Source organism: Nomascus leucogenys, chromosome 22a (genome assembly GCF_006542625.1).
Source record: "Nomascus leucogenys isolate Asia chromosome 22a, Asia_NLE_v1, whole genome shotgun sequence".
NCBI classification, from domain to species: Eukaryota; Metazoa; Chordata; class Mammalia; order Primates; family Hylobatidae; genus Nomascus; species Nomascus leucogenys.
This window is the reverse complement of record NC_044402.1, coordinates 12,254,282-12,266,314: the sequence shown is the minus strand read 5'-3', so window position 1 is coordinate 12,266,314 and position 12,033 is coordinate 12,254,282. Positions and strand designations below refer to the sequence as shown.

The window sequence follows — 12,033 nt, the reverse complement described above, 5'->3', positions numbered from 1 at the left end:
CACCACACCCAGATAATTTTTTGTATTTTTAGTAGAAACGGGGTTTCACCATGTTGGCCAGGCTGGTCTTGAACTCCTGACCTCAGGAGTTTTGATCCACCAGCCTCGGCCTCCCAGAGTGCTGGGATTACAGGCGTGGTGCCACACACTTTTAAACAACCAGATCTTGTGAGAACTCTATCATGAGAACAGCACCAAAGGGATGGTCCTAAACCATTCATGAAGGACCCACCCCCATGATCCAATCACCTTCTGCCAGGCCCTACCTCCAACACTGGGGATTACAACTGAACATGAGATTTGGTGGGAACACAGATGCAAACTGTAACTGTGGTTCTACTCACTGATAAAGGAGGCATTGGAAGAAGAAGATCAGGCCTCTGAGGGAAGATCTTGAGATCTGTTTCAGACATGTTGTGTTCACAGTATCTTTGAGACACCTGATAGGAGCTGGTAATTAGGTAGTTGTATTATGGGTCTGGAGCTCAGAACAGAGCTTTGGACTAGAGCTAATGAACTTTGAGCCCACATACAAGTGTCCAGTGACCTTCACTGAATTGCATATAGGTGGCTGCTGAAGTTGTGTATGAGTCTGAGATTGCTTAGGGGAGAGCAGAGAATGAAAGAAATGTGGAGTGGTTCTGTGACTAGGCCTTCAGAAACTTCAGCAGATAATGGCCCAGTGGAAGAGGATGAGCTCTCCAAAGAGACAGAGAGGTTGCATCTGTTAAGATGTCTTTGGCTGACAGAGGCTTTAAAGTATAAGCACATTGGTTGTTTACTTAATAGGAAGTCCTGAAGGTAGCTGCACGTATCAGGGGGCTGAGTTCTTGGAATTCCCCTCATGTTTGCAAGAAGGCTGCCACTGTGGAGGTTATTATAACCTCATATAACTACAAAACAGGTAATAGGATCAAGCAGAGTCATTAAGAGAAAAGTCTCCTGGTGTACCTCTTTTGTTTTATCGGAGGGAGAAAGTATGTCTCAGAAGCTCCCCAGCAGATTTTCTCTTCATTCTTACTGTCCAGAACTGAGTCACATGGCCACCTCTAGCTGCAAGGGGCTCTGGGAAAGTATCTTGCTTTTGTAGTCTGTGTATTGGTGTATTAGTCCGTTTTTACACTGCTATAAAGAACTGCCAGAGACTGAGTAATTCATAAAGAAAAGAGGTTTAATTGACTCACAGTTCCGCGTGGCTGGAGAGGCCTCAGGAAACTTACAATCATGGTAGAAGGTGAAGGGGAAGCAAAGACCTTCTTCACATGGTGGCAGGAATGAGACAGCTAGCAAGTGCAGGGAAAACTGCCTTTATGAAACCATCAGATCTCGTGAGAACTCACTCACTATCACGAGAACAGCATGGGGCAAACTGCCCCCACGATCCAATCACTTCCCACTAGGTCTCTTCCTAAAACCTGGGGATTACAATTCAAGATGAGATTTTGGTGGGGACACAGCTTAACCATATCAATTGGCAAATGGACAAGAAAAAAAGGGTGTTGACAGCAGTTGAGTAGCAACAGTGTTGTCCACCACAGGTGACAGGGGAGGGTCATTCATATGAAGCCAAGGAGTGTTTCAAAAAGGAGACGTAGTCAGCACTACTGAATGTGGCTGAAAAGTCAAGTAAGATGAGGACTTAAAAATGTCCATTGGATTGAATGACATGGAGGTCATTGGTGAATAAAGTGTGAACAGCTTCAATGTCAGCATTAGGCCTGGAATATAGATTAGGGAAGGTATCAAAAGGCATCTAACTAGGTTGATGCCTAACTCCCCAAGTGAAGATAGGCAAATCAAGGAAGCTTGCTGTCGTGTAGCTTTTAAAAATTCCTCTATAAGATGGAACTGGTGATGAAATTATAAAACCCCACTCTATCCATCAAGTCTGTCACTTGCTATCCATTTAACCTTGGGCAAGTTGGAAACTGAGCCTTAGTTTCCTAACTGCACCATGGCAATTGTGAGATAATACATATAAAGCTCTTTCTATGGTATCTAGCAAATAATGAATGCTCAATAAATGTGAGCTTTTGTTGTGATTCTGTTGGGCTAGTTTTTTTGTCCTATGTAGATCTTATGTTGATACAAGTTTATTTTATGAATGTATGATTACTACCGACTTTAAAAATATTTCCATTGTTAACAAGAAGCATGAAATACTTCTCAAGGACCTTGGGACAAAGCTTGATAAAGTCAAGGGCTTATGTGATATTTTTTAAGTATGAATATATGGAGAGAAGTTATTTCTAATTTAATGATTAGAGACTGAAAAGTCATATTGAAGTAATTTCTTACATATATATATATATATATATATATATATCAAAGGATGTTTTGTCTGGTATTTACATTTCATGTACGAATTACATTTTCTACATTACAGTGTATCATTGTCAATTACTGGAATGCCTCATGAAATATAAACAAGAAGTCTGGAAAGTAAGTTTTGGGTCAAATTTAACCCATAGTCACAAACTTAATTTGTATAATACAGTAAAAACTGTTTACATATTAAAACTGTTGTTGAGGTCAAATTTATTGACGTCCTATTATTTTGATGTGGCAGAACCCATAATTCTTTCTTTAATGGTTAATTATTTATCATTTAGAGCAGAAATGGTCCTTTAAGAACATCGTGTTTTGACGGATAAAGTAATTGGACGTATCTTATTCTTGGAATTAAGCTAATATTATATGTTATGACAAACAATTTTATTTAATTTGAAAGGTTGCTTGAGAATGTGTCCTCTTTCAAATAGGAGATGTGAATGTTTAAGAAATGTGATTAGGGAAATGTTTTTTCAAATACGGTATTTGGCAAACTGTCTTATGCTATTCTAAAATCTTTCTTTAGCATCAATCTGATTAGAGATGAATTTGTTAGAAGATAAAGTACTTTGTACTCTACCTGTGAGGGCTCATTTACAGAAGGACCAGTAAATAAATAAATCATTAAAATATAATGTTTTAACGTGATCTAATCTATGAAACATTCCTGCATGAGATTCCAGGGAAATTACTCACCTCAACCCCTCCATTAGAATTTTCACTGCTTTGGTAATGTTGAAGTCTCTACCTTTCTTTTTATTTCATGATGCTAAGTCAAAATATGCTTGCTGTTTCCTTTAGGATCTTTTGTATGTGATTGCGTATGGGCCTTCACAAGTGAAGCCTCCAGCTGTGCAAATGCTTTTCCACTACTGGCCCAATTTAAAACCTCCTGGGGCAATAAGCGAGTACAGGGGGTTGCAGTACACAGGTAAGAGGAGAGGAGCCCTGTGATGCCCCATCTGTATTTCTCCTGTGCCACACTGGCCTCACCTACTTATACATATATTTTTATCTTGCTGGATTATATTTTCTATGCCTTTGGACATGGTCATAAATCCTTTCTGAAACTAAGTAGTTTAAAGATGAATTAATTCAAATCAATTTCAAAAGCATTTATGGCATCAGGGCAAATTGCCCTAAGTCTCAGTCCATTTGCTATACCACTGGCTGAGGGTCTTAACTCTGGCTACCATTAATCGCTCCACAGGGATGAGCAGTGAGAGTGATGCTGCAAATTTGCTCATCATTTAGCAGAAACCCCAACTAGCAGATTCTGCTCTGATAAGAAGACTTGCAGCACTTTCAATATCACCAGCTCAGGCACTAAATAAAAATTAAATGACCCAGACTGGGCCCAGTGGCTCACGCCTGTAATACCAGCACTTTGGGAGGCCAAGGTGGGCAGATCACAAGGTCAAGAGATGTAGACCCTCCTGGCTAACATGGTGAAACCCCATCTCTACTAAAAATACAAAAATTAGCTGGGTGTGGTGGTGCGTGCCTGTAGTCCCAGCTACTTGGGAGGCTGAGGCACCAGAATTGCTTGAATCTGGGAGGCAGAAATTGCAATGGGCCAAGATTGTACCACTGCACTCCAGCCTGGCTACAGAGCGAGACTCTGTCTAAAAAAAAAAAAAAAAAAAAAAAAAAATTAAATGACCCCGATAGGCTGGGTGCAGTGGCTCATGCCTGTAGTAATCTCAGCACTTTGGGAGGCTGAGACGGGTGGATCACTTGAGATCCAGAGTTTGAGACCAGCCTGGCCAACATGCAAAAATTAGCCAATTTTGTTGCTTGTGTCTGTAATCCCAGCTACTCAGGAGGCTGAGGCAGAAGAATCACTTGAACCCAGGAGGAGGAGGTTGCAATGAGCCAAGATCATGCCACTGCACTCCAGCCTCGGTGACTGAGCCAGACTCTGTCTCAATAATAAAATAATAAAAAATAAAAAATAAAAAATAGATCAGGCGTGGTGGCTCACACCTGTAATTCCAGTGCTTTGGGAGGCCTAGGTGGGCGGATCACAAGGTCAGGAGATTGAGACCATCCTGGCCAACATGGTGAAATCCCATCTCTACTAAAAATACAAAAAAATTTTAGCTGGACATGGTGGCACGTGCCTCTAGTCCCGGCAACTTGGGAGGCTGAGGCAGGAGAATCGTTTGAACCTAGGAGGCAGAGGCTGTGGTGAGCCGAGATCACACCACTGCATTCCAGCCCAGGTGACAGAGTGAGACTCTGTCTCAAAAAACAAACAAAAAAATGACCCCGATAGCCTGGTTGCTCAGCCATTCAACAGTGAATGAATTTTGATGTAATTAATAATGAGAAAAGAACATTAACTTTAAATATAATGACAGATATCTACCAAAAAATCCTGCAAAACAAACAAACAAATCAATAACCTCCAGGTCCTAGGAGGCTGTTTATGTATATATATTATTAAATCAAAGAAGAAACCTATGGCTAATGGAGTTTTTGATGCCCTTGTTGACCTTTTTGCCCCACTTAATTGTAGGTATAATTTTCTGAAAATGAAGAGAGATGGATATTTTTGCAAGGTTGACTTTTCTCCAAGTTATTGCAGGATTGCACACTGATGTTCTGAGAATCTACTTATTTGTTCGCATTATTGGTATTTACAAAGGTGATTTGAGGTGGTTTTCAAGGGGATTTAACTGAATTCAGGTGTCCGATTTACGTTCCTGATGAAAGACTTAAAATCAAGTGTTAGAGATAGTAATACTTGTTGTCTGGGCTTTTGGTGGCCCTTGGTGGGCTCATTCTAAACCCAAAATACATGGTAACAATAATAAAAACAATGAAGGTAGATAGTAAGTAAATTTTTTAAAATTGGGAATTGGTATCATTGGTGCTGTATATCATAGACAGCAGAGAATGTTTAAGTGTTGGTAAGTGAATGATTTGAATGTAAAAGCAGCACAACTTACGGAAGCATTAATAGAATAAAAGGTGAAACAACTGAAATATTTGACACTAACTCCTTCTCATTTGATCCCTGAAATAAGCACTTACGTGAAGTATAAATGGATTATCAGTATTAAATAACATTTATTTATTCGATAAATATTTGATGAGTAACTACTCTGTGTCAGACACTGTACTTTCTGTTAATAATACAGGAGCCAACACAAAACCAGGTCTCATGGAACTTACTACAATCTAGACATGGAAATCCATTCATTTTATTGAACAAATAATTATGGAGTGTCTACTATTAGGCAGGCATTATTCTAGGCATTCTTGGTGAAGCAGTAAAGAAAACATGAAAATCATTAATATCTTGGAGCTTACATTCTGATTGTTGGGGAAAGACCCCAAAACTGCCTTACAGGGTAATAAGTGCTAAAGTAGAACAAATACAGAGAGCTGTGGGGACACACAGGAAGGGTCTCTAACCTCATCGGGATGTGGGCATGTTTGGGAAGGGGTATTTGTTAAGGCAGATTCTCAAGTAAGTGACGTTTAAGCTGATACCTGAAGGATATGTACACACTAGATGTTAGAAACGGATGAGGCATGAGTGGATAAACTGTGAGTTGCAAGGCAGAAGGTACTGCAGGCAGAAGATAGCATGATAGTATTTAGGAATTGGAACAAGTCCAATGTAGCCAGACATTGGAGTGAGAGGAGGAGAGTAGCCAGAGGTGAGCAGAGACGCTGATAGGCCTGGGAAGGAGTTTGGATTTTATCCTAACAGCAAAGGGACACCAGGCACAGGTTTTAGATGGAGAAGCCACTTGATGAGATTTGCCTGTTCAGAGTATCTCAAAAACCCAGCAAACTGACAACCACTTCCACCTATCCCCGTGGCCATTGCCCCGAGGAAGGTTCAGTCAAACCTGTCTTCACTGATATAGCTCAGCCTATGCCCACTACAACCAGAGCGACTTTCGTCTTCTCTTACGCTCTGTGAACCAAGATGTCTCTGTCTGAGGGCATTCATTCTTCAGTCCATCCTTGCAATGACATGTTCATGCCTCCATCCTTTCAGCAGTCTGTTAATGGGATGCCTGCTGCCCTCCAGGCACTGTCCTAGGTACTGGGCAAGTAGCTCTCTTGAAACTCCCATTCTAGTAGACCATGGCATTCTGTGTAGGAAACAAAAGATCACAGAAAAAAAATCATTCTGGTCTATAGATCACTACTTATCCAGCACTGGCTGCTGGTCAGACATTGTTTAGCTGCTTATTATATTATCTAATTTTTTTTAGCCCTCTCCTAATTGAAGGCAATCTATGGACCAGGCACCATATTAGGTTTTACAGATGTTTTCTCAATTAAACCTTACAAAAATATTGGGAAGTCAGTTGTCCTATTTCTGTTCTACAGATGAGGAGTGGGATACAGAGTTTAAGTAACATGCCTAAATTCACACAAATAATAAGGGCACACATTGAATTTGAGCCCCACATTTTTCTACTTTAACTGTGTTACATCACTTTTTTCAATTCAGTTCTTTAATTAAACATTAGGTAAAGCATTAGAAATTGTCTGCAATGCCTACTGCAAGACATACCAAAGAGTATCATCAGTATTTAAATCGCACTATAACCCCAAATATTCTGAATGAAAATTGTATGGATTTTATTAACTTAGAAGCTCAAAGATGAAATGCTTTCTTAGGAACCAGCAACTTTTCTTTGTTTTCCCAGTGATGTACAGCATTTCCTCTTTAAAAAGTAAAAGTTTGGCCGGGTGTGGTGGCTCATGCCTATAATCCCAGCACTTTGGGAAGCAGAGGCGGGTGGATCACCTGAGGTCAGGAGTTGGAGACCAGCCTGGCCAACATGGTGAAACCCTAGCTCTACTAAAAATACAAAAATTAGCCAGGCATGGTGATGCACGCCTGTGATCCCAGCTACTGGGGGATTGAGGCAGGAGAATCCCTTGAACCTGGTAGGCAGAGGTTGCAGTGAGCCAAGATTACGCCATTGCACTGAAGCCTGGGTGACAGACAAAGACTCCATCTTAAAAACATAAAAATAAATTAAAAAAAATAAAAAGTAAAATTTTTTTTAAAAAAGGAAAATTTACTTATAGAAAAATTACAGTAACATGTGGCCGGCGCAGTGGCTCACGCCTGTAATCCCAGCACTTTGGGAGGCCAAGGTGGGCAGATCACAAGGTCAGGAGATCAAGACCATCTTGGCCAACATGGTGAAACCCCATCTTTACTAAAATACAAAAAATTATCTGGGTGTGGTGGCACGTGCCTGTAATCCCAGCTACTTGGGAGGCTGAGGCAGGGGAATCGCTTGCACCCGGGAGGTGGAAGTTGCGGTGAGCTGAGATTGCGCCACTGCACTCCATCCTGGCAACAGAGCAAGACTCCGTCTCAAAAAAAAAAAAAAAAAGAAAAATTATGGCAATATGTAAGGAGGAAAAACAACACTGCCATCCAGAAATGACTATTGTTAACATTTTGGTTTATTTACAGGTTTTGGTGAACTTTAAAAACTCCAATTAAGATCATATTGTATGTAATTACACAAGGCTCCTCCCAACTATTTATGATAAAAGATGTCAAACACAGGAAAGTTTAAAGAATCACTATGAACACACAGGGTTAATGATTGTTAGTAATTCACCATAATTTTAACTTCACATATATGTGTAGGAATTATATATTATTTTCTAAACATAGTTAACATAGGAATATTTACAGCTCATACAAAGAAGATCAAATAATAAGAATTTGGTGATCTACAATGTTTGTTCCTTTTTGGTTTATTAGTGTATATCAACAACAACTGCTCCAATTATTTTGGTCTTAAAGATGGAAAAAATTGGCTGGGCATGGTGGCTTACGCCTGTAATCCCAGCACTTTGGGAGGCCGAGGTGGGTGGATCACGAGGTCAGGAGATTGACACCATCCTGGCCAACATGGTGAAACCCCGTCTCTACTAAAAATACAAAAAAAGTTAGCCGGGGGTGGTGGCAGGCGCCTGTAGTCCCAGCTACTTGGGAGGCTGAGGCAGGAGAATGGTGTGAACCCAGGAGGCAGAGTTTGCGGTGAGCTGAGATTGCGCCACTGCGCTCCAGCCTGGGTGACTGAGCAAGACTCCGTCTCAAAAAAAAAAAAAAAAAAAAAAAAGATGCAAAAAATTGATGTCTCATATTTTTGTGGGACTCCCATGTGTATGTATATAATTAAAATGACTTTTTCTCCTGTTTAAAAAAAATGCAAAAAATTGTAACTTAAGTTTCTTGACAATGAAAATAGCCATTATGTTGTTCTATGCTTCTCTGCTTCTGTGGGAGAGAAAGAAATTATTTAGCAATTTTCCTGTTACAGTGTCCCAACTAGAAAATAATTTAGCCTTTGTTAGTAAAGAACAGCAGCAATTATTGTTTAGTTTCCATTTGAACTATAGGACAAAAGATGTTACACAAGATATACATCTCCAAGAAACACACTCTACATTTCCAAGACAGGGACTGTACCTTTCTAAGACACAGACTGTTGCAAAAGCAGATAGAGAATAACTCAAGACAGTACTACAAGGTGAAATTTTGGTCTAGGCTACCAAATATCACATCAGTACAATTGGATTTTTGAGTTGTATACAAGTTAAGTGCAAGAAGGTCTACCAGTTTTTTTATGTCACATTGAGTTCTTAGTTATCTTTTTTATTAACTCAATCTTATCTCTACATAATTAAAAATGTTTTAAAACTTTTTTACCTGTGCCTTGTATACATGCAGAAAATCACAAATTTATAAGTGTTCATGGACCACCTCCTACCATATGTTCCCTCTTATACCCCAAAGGTAACTACTGACATGACTTCCAATACCCAAGATCAGTTTTGTCTGTTTTAGAATTTTATAGAAATGGAATAACCCATCATTTATTTGTGTGTGTGTGTTGTGTGTATGTGATTTGTTCATGGTGTTGAGGATAACTGTACTTTGTTCATTTTTTTATTGCTGTGCCTATTCTACCAAATAAATGTACCATAGTCTACCTATCCATTCTATTATTAGTGGACTTTTGGATTATTCCCACTTTCTGGCTTTTATATATAATGTTCCTATGAACATCCTTGTATATGTCTTTTGGTGCATACTTGCATACATTTCTTTTAGGTGCCTAAGGTGGAATTCCTGGATTGGAGGATGTACATATATCCAACTTTAATGGATAATGGCAAACAGCTTTCTAAAGTAGCTGTATTAATTTGTCCTCTCATTAGTAGTGTATGAGAGTTCTTTTTGTCTTATTTTCCACATTTTGGTTATTATTGGTTTTGTTAGTTTTAAAAATTTTAGCCATTTTCAATGGCGTGTAGAAGTATCTTATGATTATAATTTGCATTTCCCTGATTACTAGTGAAGCTGAACATTTCTTCCTATGTTTATTTGCCATTTGAATATCCTCTTATATGATCTTGGTCAGTTATATATGTTGCAAATATCTTGTTTTTTATTTTTGAATAATGTCTTATCATTAAATAAAGTTATTTTATTTTAATATTATCAACTTAGCATTCTTTGTCTTCATATTTAATCCTTTTCATGTCCTATCTAAGAAAATCCTTCCCTACCCCAAAATTATAACGCTTTTTTGTCATCTTCTATAATCTTTGTTTTTCATCTTTTAGATGTATCTGGAATTAATTTTTCTATATGGTATGAGGTAATGGCCAATCTCTTCTCTTATGGATAGCCAGTTGACTCAACATTATTTATTGAAAATATTATCCTTTCCTTACTACTCTGTGGTACCATTTTTGTCATAAATCAAGTGTCTATTTAAAAATGGTTCTGTCTCTGGATTCTTAGTTCAACTGGTTTATTTTTCCTTTTACCAATACCATACTGTTTTAATTACTGTAGCTTAATAATAAAATTTTATATCCACCTGTGCAAGTCCTTTACCTTGTTATTATTGCTCTCTTCATCTTCCTTGTCTTCACCTACCTTCTCCTCTTTCTGTTCTTTCTCCTCCTCCTCCATTTCTTCCTCCTCCTTCAATAATATCTTGCCTATTCCTAGCTCTTTGCTAAGTTAAAGAGTTTGTCAAGTTAAACATATACAAGCACTCATACTGCTAGGATTTTGATTGGGATTGTCTTGAATCTGTGTTGAGATAATCTTGATCAATTTGGGAAACTGACTTCTTTATAATATTGAATCTTCCAATCCATGAACATGGTATATCTCTTCATTTATTTAGGCTTGTTTTAAGTTGCCCTCAATCCCTTTTCTAGTTTTCTACTAGATGTAGATGTGTAGATATCTTACATATCTCTCATGTAGTTTATTCCTACATATTTATTTTTAGAATATTATTGTCAAGTATACATTGTCTAACTCTTTGTTGCTAGTATGTAGATGCAATTAATTTTTAGTATATTGGTCTTGTATCCAGCAACTTTGCCAAGTCACTTTTCAGTTCTAATAATTTACTATGGTAGTCTTGCTTAAAAATTACTTTAATATGCACAATTATATTATTGTTGAATAATACACATTTAATGTCTTTCTCAATCCATAAGCCTTTTATGTCCTCTTGCCTTATTGCAGTGACTTAAATCTCACTGTGCTATGCTGATTCCTAAATCCTGTGCTATGCTGATTTCTAAATCCTTCATGGTTTCTTCTTTGACCCATGGGTCATTTAGAAGGAGATTTATAGCTTTATCCTTCTGTGGTCAGATAACATACTTTGTATTATTTCATTCCATTGACATTTTTAACACTTTCTTTAGGGTTGAGCATATGGTCATTTTTGTAAATGTTCCTGTGTAAAGAACTTAAAAAGAACTCAAGAACATAAAAAGAACTTCTGTTTGGCAGTTGTTTGTGCAGTGTTCTACATGTGTCAATGAAATCAAATTTGTAATTGTTTAATTCAAATCCTGTATATTCTCATTATATTTTTGCCCATTTCTTCTATCTATTACCAAGAGCAGGGTGTTAAAAATCTCTTACTATGACTGTGGATTTGTCTATTCCTGTTTGTAGTTCTGTCGATGTTTGCTTTATGTATTTTCAGGCTGCATTATTAGGTGTATACAAGTTTAGAATGCAGTATTTTCCCAGCTAATTGAAACTTTTACCATTATGAAGTGCATATCTTTATCTCTTCTAATACTTTTGTGTTAAAATCTACTTGGTCTTATACTAATGTAGCTATACCAGCTTTCATGAGTGTTTGCATGGTATAACTTTTCCCATCTTTTAATTTTCAATTTTTTTGTATTCTTAATATTTTATGTGTGTCTTGTAATCAGCGTATAGTTCTTTAAACTCAAGACTTATAATTTTTGCCTTTTAATTGGAGCATTTAGCCCATATATATGTAATGTAGTTACTGGTATATTTGACTTTAAATCCACAATTTTCTATTGCAATCTATTTTTCGTGCTTCTTTTTTCTTTTTTCTCTCTTTTTTTTTTTATTATACTTTAGGTTTTAGGGTACATGTGCACGATGTGCAGGTTTGTTACATATGTATCCATGTGCCACGTTGATGTGCTGCACCCATTAACTCGTCATTTAGCATTAGGTATATCTCCTAATGCTGTCCCTCCCCCCTCCCCCCATCCCACAACAGTCCCCAGAGTGTGATGTTCCCCTTCCTGTGTCCATGAGTTCTCATTGTTCAATTCCCACCTATGAGTGAGAACATGTGGTGTTTGGTTTTTTGTCTTTGCGATAGTTTACTG

The 12,033-nt window shown here is 38.0% G+C and overlaps 1 protein-coding gene across 18 annotated transcripts in view; it reads left to right on the top strand.

The window, feature by feature from the left end:
* UNC79 (unc-79 homolog, NALCN channel complex subunit) overlaps window positions 1-12,033 on the top strand; it is a 278,472-nt gene that overhangs the window by 63,359 nt on the left and 203,080 nt on the right. For 16 of the 18 annotated variants that reach the window (XM_012497970.2, XM_030803527.1, XM_030803532.1 and 13 more), the window contains exons 6-7: window positions 2,387-2,442; window positions 3,133-3,262. The exons of the other annotated variants lie outside the window; for them this stretch is intronic. In XM_012497970.2, the coding sequence (XP_012353424.2) occupies window positions 2,387-2,442; window positions 3,133-3,262 (186 nt within the window). The remainder of the gene's footprint in view (window positions 1-2,386; window positions 2,443-3,132; window positions 3,263-12,033) is intronic. 18 annotated transcript variants of the gene reach the window in all.